Source organism: Simochromis diagramma, unplaced genomic scaffold (genome assembly GCF_900408965.1).
Source record: "Simochromis diagramma unplaced genomic scaffold, fSimDia1.1 OVJJ01000603.1, whole genome shotgun sequence".
NCBI lineage: Eukaryota > Metazoa > Chordata > Actinopteri > Cichliformes > Cichlidae > Simochromis > Simochromis diagramma.
Window position 1 is genome coordinate 25,967,062 of NW_024387414.1, and position 18,600 is coordinate 25,985,661.

Sequence of the window (18,600 nt, forward strand, 5' to 3'; positions counted from 1 at the left end):
TTTAGTTGTTGTTCCTTTACAATGTCAGCATATCTCAGACCTCTGCAGACTTTCGACCACGTTTAATGAATCTATTTCATTAATAACGAACTTCCTGCGTAGATGTTTGGCATGCCTGTGAAATGTGAGCAAACACAGTCCCATCTATTTCTGTCACTGCTGTCCTGCCGGATACTGCTGCTGGCCTGAAAAGGTTGTTTAAGAACCAAACGGCTCCCTTAAATTTTCAGGTAAATTTGTTATCAGCTGCTTGCTCACTATAGCAGTTCTGCTTTGTTAAATTCTCCTCCGATGCAGTTTCAGGACGCTAACAGGTACTTAAGCCTCAGTCCTCGCCTGAGTCCTTGTCATCATGGACTTGTATGAGATCAGAGGAGGCAGGCTGGGTGTGATTGCAGAGGAAGCCGAGCTCCAGGAGTTAAGCAGAGAGTCTACTGCTATGGAGACCTACAATGTAGGCTCACCTCCATCTCCCACTGGAGCAGAAGATGGAAGTGATGGTGAGGAGGATGCTTTTAAGGAGGGAGAAACTGAGGTGAGGACACTAACTACCTCTGTTCAGCCACAGTCGTCTCATTGCATTTAATCACTTCTCTGAGAGAACGCCAGCACAATACAGAAAAGTAAAATGAATAGCTGAGTGAGGGGAAACATCTGATTAAGATACACTCATAGTAAACAGCAACATAAACTCTTAACTGTTACCCCTCATTGTAGTCTGTGTTGCAGGTTTGAATTAAATGTGAAAAGAGCTCAAGCTTGCGTTATGACTGCTTTCAGGGGGAGATCATCTTCATTCGCGATCAGCTACAAGAGAAGGTTGCAGAGATGGAGAGCTTTGCTGGTCATCTGGAAGAGATCTTCCTTACAGTGGAGGTACTACTCAAACGTCCAGTCTGATCTCCTTTGTTTTGACATAATTTTACTGTTTTATTATCATATGAATATGCAAAGATGCTTTTTTCCTTCTTTTTTTTTACTCATAGACAGTAATAAAGTCATCACAAGCCCATTTTATTACATCAAATTGTTGTTTTTTTATTTGTTCTTTCCTGTAAGACAAATGTGTTACACTCTAACTCTCTCATATTATTGCACGTACAGGAGAATTTTGGCCGTCAAGAGCAGCACTTGGAGCAGCACTACAATGACGTGCTGCAGACACTGTCTCAGCGACAGGATGAGAGCGCGGCAAGGTTGGAGGAGGAGAAGAAGAGTAAGCTGGAAGCCCTGTACGGTCAGCTGCTGGCCTGTGGTCAGGCACTCGATGCCTCCAAGGAGCTCATCGAGACAGCGCAGGAGGTCTACCGCAGCCAGGACAAGAGGCTTTTTTTGAAGGTGATAAATGACTCCACTGGATCATATTTGCAGATGGCCCCAAAAATAAATAAATAAATAAATAAATAAATAAATAAATAAATAAAACATGGCCAGCTAATGCAATTGTGGATATGAAGCATTGATTAGCATTTATTCATTTATTTATTTTGCTATTGAAATTATTTCTTTGGATTTTATTGACAGACAGTTATGCCCACAATTAAAAGGTAAGCATGAGGCTGCACAGTGAGTCTGCACAGTGTGACACTGCAGGTGTGATATTAAGAGATCGAGCATCAATAACATGTGAGATTTGTCTTCCCTTTAGTTTCAGACTTTAGTTTTATTTAACTTGATATATTTTAAAATCCCAGTTGAAGGTCCACTTACTGAACTTAGCAAATGAAAACAAATAAAGAACCTTGAACCTTGAACCTAGCACAAAAAGTAAAGAAATTTGTATTTGGTCAATTATTTTATTTATTTATTTTTTTGTAAGGTTGCTTCCTGCCAATAAACCTATATGTTGGAAAGCCTGTTTATTTCCCCTTAAATGTAGCCACATTTATTAGGGAAAATGCATTTGTGGGCTGAGCAGCAGAGTTGAGTATGTGGGTCGCGCCCGTGAAACACTTGCCAAATTTCCTCTTCCAATACCAGTCAGCTTATTCTGCTACTGACTCTTGTTTGGTGTAGTTTATTGGACTGGATGATTAAAGTCTGAAGAAACAATTTATTCATTTAACAAACAGGGCCCTGAGTAGCACGTGGAAGATCCACACACAGCCACAACAGCCTGGCACCTCCTCCTCATGCTGGTCACCAGCTTGGTCACACGCTGCTGTGGGACGGCATCTCAATATGGTTGTGTTGGCTGACTTGCGACAAATGCTGTTAAACTGACAATATGTCTTATTTCTTCAGACTTCAATCATTCATATTCATTCATGGGCACAACCCACAGACACAACTCTGCTGAACAAACTCCATCCACTGTACAAAACATGCTTGCATGATGAAAAGCACGTAAAGTATTTATTTTATGGTCAAATTTTGAACATTAGCCTGATAACGCACTGCACGTTTTTTTAAAATCAGGGCTTTTTTTGTTCTGTACCACACTAGAATCGAGGAGTTTGCCAAAGACGAGGTTGACCTCACGCTGTCTACATGTCTTGAATTCAACACACCGCTCGCTGACCTGTCGGATGTCAAAACCATGATGGACTCGATCAACGTTGTTCCAGGTCTGAATCTACAAATCGCCTCCTCTGGTTCACTTTCCACCTCCTTCTCTGTCACTTGAAAAATACAAATCTAGGAACACGCCGTGTCTTGCGTCACTGAAAATGAGAATCCTAATAATAGGAATCACACAGAGGTGTCAGTGTTGAGCTTCAACCAGAACAGAGCTGTCTTAACATTTAGATTTTTGTACTTTAAAAAGACTTCTTGATAACTGTGCTGAATTTACAGTGAATCTCTGTCAAACAACCCCCAGCTCCATCTGCCCCAGTAATCAATCCCCAGATGCCCAACTCTGCCACTCAGACATCCCTGCGCGTGTGCTGGAGCTTGTTCTCTGATGACACAGTGGAGTACTACGAGCTTTACTACAGGCCGGTGCTGGAGGATACACCAGCAGACAGCACCTTCAAACCGCAGGGTATAAACCAGAGACGCTCCCTGCAGATGTGCACTGCATGATAATGTCACCATCTGCTGCTCAACTTGTATCTACTGATCTCCCTGAAAATATTGTGATCTAAAGGTGTGCTCATCTTTTTGTTTTTTATTTAAGTGAGCAAGGTAACGTTGAAGGAGACGCACTGCACTGTTGCAGATTTGCTGCCCAATGCTCAGTACGAGCTCTGGGTGACGGCTACCAATACCACAGGCATCAGCCCAGCCAGCGAGAAGGCCTTATACATGACGGGTAACAAATGTCACTCTCCAACTACGTGAGGAGTTCTTAAACTTGTGGCAGTTTAAAATAATAATTGTTCTGCCACTTTCCTCAGCTTTGCAATCACTCCAGAGTGGCGTGTTGGTGGGAATAAAAGTCTAAATCCTCTCTCCCCTAGTGCCATCACCTCCAGTGATTAAGCAGAGGGAGTGCAGTAGCTGTCCAGAGGCTGCTCTGATCCGCTGGGAGTCAGGAAACACCAACCCCGTAGACTCCTACACGGTGGAGCTCAGGGAGTTGGGTGCAGACGGCACAGAGAGCAGCATTACCGAGTAAGAGGTGTTATTAACGAGACCGATTTGGCAAGCTCAAAATTTAACCGTGCCCTCTCCTTGAAATCTGTCACTTTGAAAAGGCCGCGCCTAGAGTTAAAGTTAAAATAGCTCGGTAAAAATAGAAGCGCTTCGCTGGAAACGCAGAGCTTCAAAGACGCAGTACCCCGTGATATTAGGCTCCACTGGCTTTTTCCTTTGATAAGGCTTTTGCTTCAAAATAAACAAGCTGGTGTTAGTGCTTGCCTGGGAAGTTTTGTTTTTTTGAGGTCCCATGGATATAGAGCTGCTGAATCAAGATGCACTCTGTCCTAGAAAATCTATTCTTAGCTTCAGCCCTTGCAGTGCTGTTGGCCTCAGCTAGAATGCTGTGCCCACATTTGGGGTCATTTTCATTTCTTATCCAGTCGCTCTGGAGAACAATTTAAACATTTATCTGTGCAGTAAACTATCTTTTTATTATGATTTTTTTTTTCAAGGTAGACTTAAACTAAAGAAAATGTTCAATTATCAGTATATACAAATATAAATTTCTGTTTAACCGCCAGAATTTCAAGGTGATCTTTCAGTGATTTGTGTTTTGGAAACCATACACAATAAAATACAGTTCACAAAGTGATCAGTGTTCTGCATTTACTATATATTTAAAGGAAGACGCGTGACCCTCGTGTCTCAATTACAACCCCAGGTCTATTGTAGCAGTGCCCACCTGTCAGTGTCTGATCCAGCTGCAGCCAGGACAACGTTACCTCATCTCTGTGAGAGCGGTCAACATCGGAGGGCCCAGTGACAGGAGTGAACCAATTACTATCACCACGACAGGTGAGAAACAACTGGGATCAGCGTTTTCATTATGTTTTTGGCTCACTCATAGGCGGTATGGACCTTATCGTTTAAAGCAGAACAGTTATATCTGTTTGTAACTTTAAGCATCTGCTTGTTGATCATCCCCATCATGTTTGAGACTCCTTTCGCTTAGAAAGAGCATATAAGTTTATTTATTGTTAGCCTTGTATAAACAGAGGTTGCACGATTAGAATAAATCAATCTGATGTCCTGTGTTTAAGCCGTAGCTTAAATAAATATACCTTCTTACTACATACATGGATTCAGGCAGAGTCTTTGCAATCAAACACCCATTTACCTGTGCAGGTACGTTTTTCTATCTCCTGGAGGACACTGCCCATCCTTGCCTGTCCATCTCTGAAGATGGCTTCACAATCTTTTATGGAGATGAAGAACTTCCCATAAGTGCCATGGCCTTAGATGACAACACCTTTACCAGGTGCGAATAATGGGAACCTTGACTTGTAAAGATGACTCTATACACTTGCAGATGTTTAAATGTCAATGTCTTTACAGATGTGTAGCTGTCCTCGGGGATCTGATTCCAGTGCGAGGAAGGCATTACTGGGAAGTTGAGGTGGATGATGGGACAGAGTTCCGGATCGGAGTTGCCTATGAGGACACAGAGAGGAACTCGTATCTTGGGGCCAACAGTACCTCGTGGTGTATGAGACACATCCTGAGTCCATCCAGGTAGCAGTCAGTACCACCCAGGGTTCTTTCATCAGCTTCACTGCTGAACACCCTGTGATGTCCTGTCAGTACTCTTTACACATTAGTACTCCTCCAAAATAACTGCACACCAGGGATCCTATAGGTAAACTATGCCTGTGAACAACGGTTTAGCAAATATACAAAAGCACAACTGCTGAACCGCAAAATACTTGTATCTGATTGCTGTAACAAAGTCCCCATATATTTCATCTTAATCATCTCAGTTTGAACAGCGTCTGCGTGTTTTCAAGACAAGTGCTGTAGTAGCTTTGGTTTTCTGCTCAGTCATTTTTCTTAAATATACTTGTTCCCTGAAAAGAAGCAGACATTTTCACAGGACTCCACAGACCTAATAGATGCAGACTTTTCCACCAATCTGATAGCAGAATTAACATGCGGATCCTCTGAGGGCCTACTATTGCAGTTCTCAGAAACTGGGCCAAGACTTTATTTTTAGCATTCAGAAATTTTCCCTTTCCTAAGCAAAAAAAAAAAAAAAAAGTGCATCCGTTCTGTGTGCAACTAAGCCCATTGAAGGGAGAAAAGCCCACAGCTGAATATCTGTTACTTTATAATAGTTTCTATGGCAACTCTTCTTGGAACAAAGCAGGACAGATGAATTATCACATTTAGCGAGTCATTCGCAGCAGCATATCACACGAGCCCTGAATATGGCTCCCATTGTGGGCATCTTCTTGTTGATTCTGCCTACGCACAATTTAACAAGCACATTTTTCATTTTCTTTAAGCTGCAGCCATTTGAAATCCTGCTGTTGGCTCATTATTCAGCATCTGCTTTCCTAATGGCTGACAGAGCGGGAAAATCATCAACAGTGTGAATAAAATTGCTTTTTGACACACTCAATAATGATGCTTCTCCCTTTGTTAGGCATAAATACGAGTTTCTGCACAACGGCTGGAGTCCTGACTTGAGGGTCACTGTGAACCCCGTGCGGATTGGAGTGGCACTCGACTACGACAGAGGGACTCTGTCTTTCTTTAACGTAAATCTGGAACAACATCTGCACACCTTCCACTGTCACTTCCGAAATTACGTCCACCCCTGCTTTAGCCTGGACAACCCGGGAGCGCTTACTGTACACAACGGCATAGAAGCTCCTGAATACACATTCATCTGACATCAGAAGTATCAACAAGAAATAAAAACCCAGGCAACAAGGACAAAACAATTATCGACTTTAATACTTACCAAAGTGCTCGGTGACATCGAACAAAACCAATGTTTGTAACGCCAATCTCCATTAAAAACTGAACTTTCTCACTGAAGACAATACACTGCTTTCAAATGTTTTTATTATAGTATTCCATGGGAACAGGCATACACCATTTTCCAAGCTAAGAAAAGGTTTCACTAGATTGTACAATATTTAAACCACCTGTGACTGCAGCAGACTTGAGTGTTTAAGTCCAAAGGGGGAAATAAGGAGCTGTCTTTTCTTTGCGCTCCCACAAAAAAAAAAAAAAAAAAAAAAAAAAAAAAAAAAAAAAAAAAAAAAAATGCATTGGAGGAAAGAAAAATGAAAGGGGGGAAAAGAAACCAATTGAAATTAGAATACAGCTATATTCACATATGTAGAAGGAAAGTCCACCCAGAATACTTCCACACACTGTATAAAGTGGCTGATGATGATGTGTTTGAATTTGCAATCAGATCACTATTTCATAAAAAAATAAAATGAAAGTAAAAAACCCACAAATGCAGCCCAAAGAGGTGTGACATTTTAACATAAATCCACACTGACGCTGAAATAGTTCGCATCTAGACTTCTATATTTACATTTTCTACACAGGCAGCAGAAAGTTTGAATACGCTCACCCTCACTTTACTCCCCCCCCCCAAAAAACCTCTATTTCCACATGTGTCCTTTTTTTTTTAAAGCATGTTACGACTGCTGTATGAAGACCGATGGGCTTTGAAGGTTGGCTACCTGATCAGGTATGTCAATAGTAAAAGGGGTACACAAACTTTCAGAGAACTGTCTCCAAGATCCTGACAGAGCTTAAAATTATAAATGCATCTGTTCTGAAAAACCGAAGAATAAAAAGGACTCTCCCCTGCTTTGTGCGAAGGCAGTTGTCAGCAAATATATTTGTCTTTGTAGTAAATGTGGTGTAACATGCCAGAACAGTGTATGATACAAGGGTGGACTTTTCCTTTGATGCGGTTTGAGTTTGTGAAACTTGCTGATCTACTGAATGTGGTCTATGAATGTCCTGGACAGTGGGGATGGGACGGGGCAGAGGTTATGAGTTATCTGTCTTACTGCTGCGGCTCCTCTCCTCCTCTTCATCGGAGGAATCCCCTCCGTAGGGCACTAACCCTGATGTATCACTGAACACTTTAGGCTTCTTCTCGCACACCTCGTCTTGAACACCTGCAAGAGCACAATAAAGGAAAAAAAGAAAAATGGAGAGAGAGAAGTAGAAGAAAGGTGGGAGATATGAGCAAGAGAAAAAGAGAAAAGAGAAGGGGGGAGACAAAGCAGGAGAAGAAAACAAAAAGGAAACCCATTGAGGAGCCCCATATTAGCGGTGGTTTTTGAGTTCGTTTGATCCACAGCCAGGGGGAGGGAAGATATCAAATGAAACGGCAGCAGATCACACATCCATAACAGGCAGGTCCAGGGACACATGTTGAGAGAGAAAACAAGGGAAAGACAAAAAACATATACAAGAAGAGCATGTTAGTGAGTTTCACCAGCGGAAGGTTTCACACAGGTCTCCACTCCTCCCCCATTGCTCCACGGGGGGGAGATGCCATTTCATGTAACAGACAACACCACAGAAGAAATATCTGAGTACTCAGGCTCTCAGAGTATTAGGAAATAAAGAACAGCATACCCAATGACGCGGTGCTACTGGGCAGACTCGCTGGATCATCCGTCACGGCATCTCTTGGCCTTTTGCGTGCAACAGCGGCGGGAGCCACGCAGGGAGGTGGCGGGGGAGGCATCAGAAACCTGAACAGAGAAAAATATGAATATCTACGCTACACAAGACTCACGAAGAACATACAAAGGGAAAAATGATGATCTATGAGCAGACCTTTCTACTTCTTTCTCCTCGCCAACACTGGGTGCAGGAAGGGTGGACTCCTGATGAGTTGGACCCTCTGGAGAGATGGCGTAGGGCTAAAAAGACAGAACATTCAAGCCTTTTTACAAACTTTCAAAAGAAAAAGCTTGTCTCAAAAGAAAATTATTTTAGCATGTGAAAACCTTGGAAGACGCTCAGAGCTTCCCATTTGCTTCAAGTTATTTTGATACTCAGCTGAGGCTGCAACAAGATCCAGCAAGTTTGCTCACTTACAAAGAAATGAACAGTTGCTAATTTTTATGGTAGTTCCAATGTAATGGAGAGAAACCAGGAAAAAAAAAAACTATTCAATTTTTCAAGTTATAGACTATCCCATAAAACCCAGATCCCACAGATAGGCTGTGTGGCACAGAGATGACAAATAATTACTCCTGATCTCATTCAACTCATTATGTGTATCAAGAAAACCTGTCCAGTTACTTCAATTTAAACCTGTCCACCACCATGAGCAAGACCAAACAACAGTGCAAACATGGTGACAAACTACAAAGACACATCTTACTACTGTCAAACTATACTTTGAGATCAAATATTCATTTCACTCATCTACATGTAATCATTTCAGAACTTTTATGCCGTTTCTAAGTGAGCCAGCTAAAAAATTCAAGCAGGGGATCAAATTAATATTTCCCCCGCTGTATAACACAGACCTCTTGCATGGACTAAGGCATTAAAATCTTTAATATTCTATTTTAAAATATCTGAATTTAAAGGCAGATCAATAGTAGGGAGCAACTAGAGAGAAATCTGCTTACAAATTACAACCCAAAGTGCTTTTGATGGGAGATGATAGGCACTACAGCTTCAATAATGTTTGTTTTTGAACTGAGCACTGATAAAACATGATCAGATTTTCATCCAAGCCAAAGTTATGGCCAAATGCAATCAAACAAAAACAAAAAAAACCCCAAAACAAACCTGTTGTACTTTTCACATCTTTACTGAACAGTAATCTAATGTTATCTTCCTAATTGGAACATGTTGTTAGTACAATACAATACAATTTTAGTTATATAGCACATTTAAAAACCCGAAGGCACACCAAAGTGCTTCACAGTAATATGGAGAGTCAGCATAAGTCAATAACAGGGTACAAATCGGGCACTAGCACAGACAGGATGGAGGCACTAACATACCAGAAGAGTTAGATAAATACAAAATCCGCTAAGAAGACAAAAACAGCAGTAAAATTAATAATAAAAAAATAAATTTAATAAAACTTAAAAGATTTAAAAGTGTAAAATTTAAAAGATTTAAAAGGGCATTAACTGGTCAGGAAAGCCAAGTCAAATAGATATGTTTTTAATCTTGATTTAAAGGATTGGATAGAATCCAAGGCTCGAATAGAAGCAGGGAGGCTATTCCAAAGGTTGTGTTCAGCTGAATCAAAGGCACGATCGCCTCTGGTCTTCAGTCTAAACTTAGGTTGGGCCAGAAATAATTGACCTGATGATCTTAATGCACGATAAGGAGTGTACAGATTGAGGAGGTCAGTGAGGTAGCCGGGTGCAATGTTATTCAGGATTTTAAAAGTGAGTAGCAAGATTTTAAACTCAACGCGATATTTGATTGGTAACCAGTGTAGATCAACAAGACCCGGAGTAATAGGGTCAAATTTTCTAGTTCCAGTAAGAAGGCGAGCCGCAGCATTCTGAACGAGTCGCAGCCTTCGAAGAGAGAACAGTAGAGAGAATTACAATAATCTAACCTGGAGGTCACAAAAGTGTGGATAAGTTTTTCCAGGTCCCTGTGTGGTATATAATGCTTAGCTTTAGAAATCTGGCGCAGTTGAAAAAAAACAAAAAACAAAAAACAAAACAGATTTAACTACAGATGATACTTGCTTATCAAGCTTAAAGGAGCTATCCAAATAGACACCCAGGTTACGCATAGAATCAGAGATAGAGTTAGCTAGGGGCCCCAGCAGGGCAACAAGCTGGTCTCAAGGAATATGGCTGTCGAACACCATAACTTCAGTTTTTTTCTCATTTAAAATGAGAGAATTATCTGACAGCCAATCTTTAACCTCTCTCAGGAAATTGTACAGGGAGTTCAATGATGCTGACAAATCATCAGTCAGTTGACAATAGATTTGAATGTCATCAGCGTAAAAGTGATAAGAAATATTGTATTTTTCCAAATATGGAGCCCAAGGGTAACATATACAAAGAGAATAATAAAAGGGCCCAATACAGACCCCTGGGGCACAACACAACAGAGAGGGGCAACAGAGGAAGAGTATCCTCCCATCACAACAGAGAAGGATCTGTGAGGTAAGAATTAAACCAGTTAAGGGCAGAACCCTTGATGCCTACAACATGCTCTAGCCTCCTCAAGAGTATATTATGATCAACCACGTGAAAGGGTGAAGACAGATCCAATAAAACTAAAAACGGCAGGGCGACCAGAGTCAGCAAATACAAGAAGATCATTATAGACTCTTAGCAGGGCCATTTCAGTGATATGGTGTGGCTTAAAGCCAGACTGGTATTTGTCAGTAATATTATTTGCAACTAAGTAAGCCTGTATTTGGAGAAAGACGGCTTTCTCTAAAATTTTTGATAAAAACGGAAGTTTCAAGATTGGCCTATAATAGGACATACTTTAACTAGGCGTGCAACGATACACAAAATTCACGGTTCGGTTTGATACTTTGGTGTCACGGTTCGATATTTTTTTGATACAAAAAAAAACAAAAAAAAACAAACAAAAAAAAACATGCCTTTTTAATTTGTCATTTATAAAAATTATAAATATATATTTTAACTCAAAAGTACAGTTTTTAAATTTAATGTTGCTGAAACAAAGTAATAAAAAAAATAAATTATCTGATCGAGAAATCACTCATCTTTGGAAAAGAGTTTATTACAGAGAAATGGCCCTTTCCAAAATAAAAGCTATACTATACGCTTCTTCTGGGGTATATTCTCAGCAGCATATTAAACATATCAGGTCCCCATAAGGAGAACCATGTGCTAAAGGCTGTCTAAATGACTCGGGTAAAGTTTGTAGCATGCGTGCTTGTTGTTTTTGTCTGCTTCCACTTGTCTTTGCACTAGGATGATGTCGGAGTAAATGTGCAGTCATATTCGTTGTGTTCCCACTAGTGCTGTCAGCGTTAATCTCGTTGAAATGACGTTAACGCCACAACATGGCAAATCTCCGTTAACGAGCTACTGCGGATTGCCCCGTGCATGGGGCTGGATGGCCAACACGTTAACGAGCAAACTGCGCTAACACACTAGTTCCCACCAATGTAATTGAGCATTGCGTGGCACATCCGACATACTGTTTTACTTTAGTCCATGACGCGCTTACCTTCAGGGTCATAAGTCACATGAAAACCAAAATAGTTCCAAACGCCAGATCTGAATGAGGGTGGGGGAGGTTCAATTTACCATGTTGCAAGGAGAGCTTAACTTCTGTCTCGCTAGCTTGCCCTGCCCTCAGTGAATCTGCGTTCGACTACTCCGCCTAGGCTGCACTGTCGAGCGCAGATCCACTGAGCGCTCAACACAGACAGCATCGTCAGAAGTAAAGTTGTTAAAATAAATGAAAAATTTTGTATTGTTCGATACATATGCGTATCGAACGGTTCAATATCGATACGAGTATTGTTGCACTCCTAATTTTAACACACTTTTTCCAGCATGGGCTCTAAATGATCATGCACATGTAGAGTGGAACTGCTGGTGTTTTATTAGCACAATAGTGATTGCCTACATTTCTGACACCATTGAAAATCCGAAAACATAAATAGCAATGGCAGATGTCACAAATCCCCTCCCCTGTATTAATCTTTTTTTTTTTTTTTTAAATTAACACAGTGATACAGATGAAACTAATGTCTGTGATCAAAAAACACTGCTTAGCTCCGTTTGATGGTCATTTGTATTACAGACAATAACTTTCAGCTTAAACACTTGTGTAATTTGGTAAACAACTAACTCAGAAAACAGAAAGCAAAAGAGACGGTCAGTATTTATGCTGAACAAACTGAAACTAATATTTTCATACAATAATTTCATGAGCTATAATTATGTGTAATTCTGTCCAATGTTGGTTGTTTAGCAGTGATGCCTGAAGCTTCTCTGTTTAAAACCAGATGGACTAATCGGCTGCAATTCAGACAGGTTTATCGGTGAGTAATGGTCATGTTAAAATGGGCAGAATTATCTATTAGTGATATGTACAGGTGTTACTCTTCAGCTAACCTTTTCATCCTTAGCCCCCTCCTGGAATTGATGCTTGGGACTTCCTGAGTCAGGGGGGGTATTTAAAGATCCTTCAGGCTCCACTGTCTCACTGCTGCTTGGATCCTTGGGTAGGGCAAAACCAACACATACACATTGATGCTGCCACAGGACTTTAAGAGAACTAAAACTCCTCCTAAAGACCTCGACGACTTTCATGTCTTATTGCACTTCTAGTGTAAACTTGCACTGAAACTGGAAACTGATTGATCTATTCAGTGGTTTTAGCTATATGATGTCACAGTTTTTGATGGCTCTTCCAACAAGCAATTAAAAATGTAGCACTCTAAATCAGCTGACTAATAAATGGGAACTTTAAGTAGTGGCAGCTTTAGACTTTTATAATTACCTGAACAAGATAGGGATGCGGTTTCCTAGGACACACCGGATACTGAACCATTGCCTGAGAAGATGGAGGGTTTGTCGACAAGTTAGAATGACTTGGGGGACCATTTGCCTTACTCCAATAACCAGTGGCTCCTGGATACGCTGAATAGCCGCCAGCATACCCATTTGCTGGGTAGTTATACCAGGACCCCTGGCTAGAGTAATTGCTATTAGGTGGAAATCCATGTACTGCGTATGCTGAAATGAAAGTATAGAACCCTGAGTTAATAGCACATATCACATGGATCAATAACAGGGTGTTTTGACAACTGTGACCTACTATTTCAAGCAATTGCTGAGCCACTAAAGACGTCACGGGAGGATTAATTACCACAAGGAGAACGAAGTTAGTCAGTACCTTACATTTGGTCACCCTGTTGGAATTTGCCTGTTTAGTTACAAGACTTAAGAAGAATACTCACACTGTGTCGAGCCCGTGGCTGTGTATATCGACACCATACGTGCATGCTCAGCTCTCACCTAAAGAATGAAAGAAACATTAAAATGATGTAATGAACCAGACAAAACTGCAGCTCTATAATCAGAAAGTTTTGTGGGTAGGTGCAGAGCACTCAAAACCTATCTCTGGAGATCAGGTGGTTCACACTACCACTTTCACTTTTGGAGGTGGGTATCAGTGAAAACTATACGCTTTAGTAGCTTCACTTTCTTACACCTCCTGTAAGACTTTCATGCAATATAAATCCCCTCTGACACAAATACAGTGATAACAGTGTGTACTTACGGTTTCCAGGAGACTCTCTGTGAGTTTCTTTGCCGATTCCAATCCAGCTGCATTTGGGTGGCTGTAACAAAGGTCCATTGTTAAACAGGATGTAACAGACTTAGTGAAGGACTAAAGCCACATATTATCATTACATAGACCAACTGTGAAGCCAACACTGTGCCATAACCTTTAAAACTTGTGCTTAATACGTGCTAGCTCAACTCACTGGCAAAGAAAAAACAAAAATAAGCTGCTAGACTGTTGGAATAGCAATAGGAAAGGTAATTTACAGGATTTACGTCATTAAAACTGTTTTTCCAGTTTCTACAGAAAGTTTTGTCTTTTCAAAAAGCAGAAATCTCCTTGGATGAATTCTGTGCCTCTGGATCTCTCCCACATCAATGGTCTGAAGAGACACAACTCTGGCCTACACCTGAACCATTTAGCACATGCTGCAGATGCGCAGTGTTCATCAGGTTAGTAAAAATAGCAAAAGCCATGCAGCAAACGACCATTCATCTGCAAGCAAGGCTCTAACACTGAAACCACACAGCACATACTGAATGTGTGTATATATATCATTTAACGACTCTTCCAATTAGAATGAACATACCTGATGTAGACATAAAGAGGTTCAAAGGACTCTCGTTTCGATGCTTGTTCTATGTAGCCAGAACCTTTTCCTCTGAGGAAGACTCGAGCTCCCGTCTCTGTCTGGATGTGACTCAGGTATGAACCTGCTGGACCCTCAACCTTTTCTTTCACATTGAATGAAGGCAACGCTTGGTCCAGACCCACAAAAATCTTTGTGTGCACAAAACTCTGAAGAGAAATAAAGACATGGTTACCTTACCAATACCATGTACCTTATGGCTCTTTAGTGAAATCATGCTTGACATTAGGCAGAAGTGCTTTGTAAGCAGATGCAGTAATCCAAGGCTTTTCACTGTAGACCAGGGATGTTCTCTCTGCTCCTTAATTTTGGAGGCAGGTATCAGTGAAAGCAACATAGTCTCCACTTGCTTCACTTTCTTTACCTCCACTCCCAATAACCTAGTCTGCATAATTAATTTTATATTTCATAACCCTAACTTTATCTTAGATTTTGAGTAATGTAGCATTGTTATACACCCAAATAAACAATCCTACTACTGAGTGTCCCTCAGTTTACTGCCTGACTACAGAATCTTTCTCACTAAGCACTGTTAGTCTTGAACCTTTGGTTACAATGTACAGCTTATCTGTCTTTGTCCAATACTTAAGGAGACATAAATAACAAAATTAAAGATCAAGTTGTTGATATTTAGGGTGTGATGAGTTCATACAAATTTGACTTTATTTTTAATCATCTGCCTACCCCTAAATGAGGAGCTGCTGGTCGATGACCCTGGGCTGGCACTGAAGTGGTATTGGGCATCCGTGGCACAGTAGGAGGAACGACAGGTCGAGGCGGCTGAGGGTAGAGAGTGAGCGGTGGAATTACAGGCACCTGCTGTCCCCCCGAGGCTGCTGAGGTCCTCATCACATCCTCAGAGATGATCTCCTTTATCCTGATTACAGCCTCTAATGTTGCAAAGAAAAGTGACCAATATTTGAGCATCTGCCACATCAATTGTTACATGCTGTGACATTTGTGAATTACATTAGATCATGTCAGCCTCAGCATATTAAGCCAATAAAATGTGCTACTTACTGTTGACTTGTTCTTGGGTCTTTCCCTGAACGTGCAAATACAAAGGTCTTTGTCTAAAGGAAAGAAAATCGGTCATGGACAACATTTTACACTCCTCTTTATCACTGCAAAACTCATTAATTCAGGTTTGTCTGTTTACTTTTATTAGATGAACTTCACTATTCTAGTAAATAATTAATGTAGATTTTCTTAAGACACAATATGCAAATGGGTGGGAAGGGGGGGGGGGTCTACTTTTGCAGAAACAAAGTATTAAGACTTGAAACACATACCCTCCTGCTATTCCCTTTTCAGCTTCTGTCATGAAATGACCTTTTGTTGAAACGATGGCTCCACTAAACTGTCGAATCTGAAAAAGGTAAAAGAAGATTTTAAAAAAGAAAAAGAAAAAAAGATATTTTAAGAGACAACTTGTTTTAAAAGTTCTTAAAGTGTGACAAAAGTGTTAAATGGAACACTGCTATGGTCACTTTCCACCAACCTCCTCCTGTGTTTTGCCTTTAGTAAGAAGGTCCCTGCAGTTGAGTGGTACATCATTTATGTCGACTTCAGTGACCACCATCTCTTCTGTAACAGCTGGCACAGGCACACTTGGAGGAGTCTAAAATATATGAAATAACACAGAAAACTTAAACTCCATTAATAATGACAAAAACATACATGATACAGTTATTCAAAGCAGCTCTCTAACTGCACACCTTTGCAAGTAATGGTGGAGGAGTCAACAGCTTTCCTTTTGCCATCAACATAGCATTTATTTTAGCAGCCATTGCTGCAGCCATTTCAACTCCTCCCTGAGGAGATTTTCCTCCCGTTTCTGGTGCCTGGGAAACTGTGCTGTTCGGTCCAGAAACGACTCCTGACAATGAGATAGGGTGGGCTGCATTTTCACTGCTCTTCCGCAGCTGTATGTCTACACTCTGTTTAGGCTGGGCTGGCTTATCCCAACGGCTGGTTAGGCACCTGAAAAAAAGATATACTATAACATACTATAACTACAATACTATAACAATCCAAGTTTATCAAATTATTTATTGACAGTATTCCTATACCTAACGCTTTTTCATCTTTATTTCTTCCTAAATGTTTTCCATTATGTCTTGGGAAATACTTTACTTTGTTTTGACACGTGTTACGCAAATAAAGTTATAATTATTATTATTTGCCTAAAATAAATATAAACAAAAAACAACTCCGTGACGTCAAATAAAAGGGGACTAGGTATTTTAACCTAAGGACAGCCTGAGAAATACTACATGAGCACCCATATTACCACTGTCCAAACCAGTCATTGGAATTTAAAGTATCGGCACAACATTTTGTCTATACTATAACGATCTGTTTAGATACACTAATACATTGTGGTATCACAAGAAAAAATGCCTAACACTTCGCTGATGATGCTAAACAGTAAACGTGGTGAATAGCTGTTTATTTTAGCCAATCGTATTTCGCATTACTAGACATCTCTGTCATACCGGTGCATTTCAATGTTTTAACAATCTTTCGGGTGTAAAATCGGTGGATTCTGGTAACGGTAGAAGCCGTTAGCTAACATATTAGCAAATAAGACGGCGTTAGTCATTGCTAAGCTATCAGACGCCGAGAGCTAAGCTAGCTAGCTATCAAGTTACGATACTGTTTCACGAGTTTTTTCAATGAAATATAATTTTGGTGTACACTGAACACATAAACTCAGAGTAACCCATGTATGTTGTTGAATTTTTTTAGCGTCAAATAACACCCTGCAATCTAACTTTTACTAACAGGCCATGGTAGTGCTGGCAGTTAGCAGATTAAGCTAACAAACACTAGCTTACTGTTCGGTGAACTCTGCAGTGTGGCGTTAGCTTGTGTAACGACTACTCAGTTCTAACAAACTAAACAGACACTTACGGTGTTTGCCCCGTCATTCCTGAAGACATAGCACAACTCCACTAAATAGATAGTAAATTTATACTAGTTTTCGGATACAGTACAAAAGCTACACGGCCTTAGCCATCGGTCTTCTTTCAATCCTGCTCCGGCGATTTCTTCTGACGACTTGTCGCAAAGTCTGACTTGGCGGAAGCGCAGCTGTCCTCATGTTCTGGAAGAGTCTCTCTCACTTTCAGTACGCTTCATAACAAATCAAGGCTCACCTGGTTAACGTGGCGTTATGCTAGCCTGTTGATTTAAAATAAAGTAAAAGAAAAGAAACACATTAAAAAGTTTATTTTTTTCTCCCCCCAGCATCTTAAACCGAAGACAGCCCGAACACAAAGCGCTTATTTTCCCATTTTGCGTGCAATCTCAGGCCGAAAGCATCAAATACAACATGTCTGTCTTTTTGTACAGTTCCGCATTTGCTCGCGTTGCGTACCTTATTGTGTCTACATGTGAGACATTATGAAAATTTAGTGCCATATTTCTGCTGCCAATATTACCATGCACAAACAGTCCTGTCATTGTTGTGTGTATGCTTGTACCTGCAGCTCAATGTTTAGTGCCTGTATATAGTAACCAGGCAATACATCCGTCAGACAGGCTATATATGGGTCAGTTTTGTTAAACAGACAGCTAGTATGACTGTACTTTAGGCACAGACAGTAAGAACTGGCAGCCTTCATGTATTTCCTTTAAGGACTTGGAGACTATGTTCAATGTAGCCAAAAAAAAAAAAAACTCATCCCACACATATTCACCTGTTCACACAAACAGCATGGATTAAGTGTGTGTTATGAGCAGTTTCTATAGAAATTAATAGTTTGTAACACTGTTAAAGAGGAAGAGGATGAACTTTAAATGACCCGTGTTTATATTTAGCTGACAAGGATCTCTAGCAGCAGCAGTGTGACTTATTGACTCCCATGTGCTGGGAAAGAAGTTGGAAGTTGAACTACATTGTCTGTAAAAAGGCAAAACCTTGAAGGGAGGAGGTTGTGGTGGATATATGGGTCGGCTAAGTGATGTAAACACTGAAGACTGTTGTTTATTTTCCATTTCCTACCAACCAGCAAGACCGTGTTCTTTCTCCAATACCTCAATGAAGCAGCTTAAAAAAAATAATTAAGGAGTATGTACTTTGAACCAGAGTTAAAAAGTCCTGTTTTAACCATATGTGGGAGGATCAAAAATCAAATGAAAATAAGAATCTTACACGTGTCTTATTTTTCCTCGAGGTTTGTAGATTAAAAAGAAAGTGCTACAGAAAAAAAAGTAGCCTCAGTCACATTTTACTGTGTTTGTTTTTTCACTATTTTATACTATATTGAAATGTGTCACACGGGGTGTTATCCGGCTGCCATGTAGTTTGAGATGCTTCA

The 18,600-nt window shown here is 40.5% G+C and overlaps 2 protein-coding genes across 5 annotated transcripts; one reads left to right on the forward strand and one right to left on the reverse strand.

Annotated features, from left to right (window-relative positions):
* The first annotated feature begins 23 nt into the window (after positions 1 to 23).
* On the forward strand, positions 24 to 6,620 carry LOC120721230 (fibronectin type III and SPRY domain-containing protein 2). 2 transcript variants are annotated; one of them, XM_040011420.1, is made up of 13 exons: positions 24 to 230; positions 298 to 535; positions 781 to 876; positions 1,105 to 1,338; positions 1,525 to 1,547; positions 2,446 to 2,567; positions 2,822 to 2,986; positions 3,122 to 3,256; positions 3,405 to 3,558; positions 4,247 to 4,380; positions 4,711 to 4,843; positions 4,921 to 5,097; positions 6,008 to 6,620. In XM_040011420.1, the coding sequence occupies exons 2-13, from the start codon at positions 353 to 355 to the stop codon at positions 6,255 to 6,257; spliced, it is 1,806 nt and encodes a 601-aa protein (XP_039867354.1). In that variant the 5' UTR covers positions 24 to 230; positions 298 to 352; the 3' UTR covers positions 6,258 to 6,620. The 2 variants fall into 2 exon arrangements, with proteins under 2 accessions (XP_039867354.1, XP_039867355.1); XM_040011421.1 differs by having other exon boundaries at positions 24 to 193.
* On the reverse strand, positions 6,416 to 17,855 carry LOC120721231 (KH homology domain-containing protein 4-like). 3 transcript variants are annotated; one of them, XM_040011422.1, is made up of 14 exons: positions 17,192 to 17,847; positions 15,994 to 16,258; positions 15,777 to 15,896; positions 15,568 to 15,644; positions 15,296 to 15,348; positions 14,960 to 15,165; positions 14,216 to 14,424; positions 13,621 to 13,681; positions 13,298 to 13,355; positions 12,838 to 13,073; positions 12,450 to 12,554; positions 8,185 to 8,270; positions 7,981 to 8,099; positions 6,416 to 7,514 (listed from the first exon to the last, which is right to left on the reverse strand). In XM_040011422.1, the coding sequence occupies exons 1-14, from the start codon at positions 17,218 to 17,220 to the stop codon at positions 7,384 to 7,386; spliced, it is 1,755 nt and encodes a 584-aa protein (XP_039867356.1). In that variant the 5' UTR covers positions 17,221 to 17,847; the 3' UTR covers positions 6,416 to 7,383. The 3 variants fall into 3 exon arrangements, with proteins under 3 accessions (XP_039867356.1, XP_039867358.1, XP_039867357.1); XM_040011424.1 differs by lacking the exon at positions 15,994 to 16,258 and having other exon boundaries at positions 17,192 to 17,855; XM_040011423.1 differs by lacking the exon at positions 12,450 to 12,554 and having other exon boundaries at positions 17,192 to 17,852.
* Between the last annotated feature and the right edge of the window lie 745 nt (positions 17,856 to 18,600).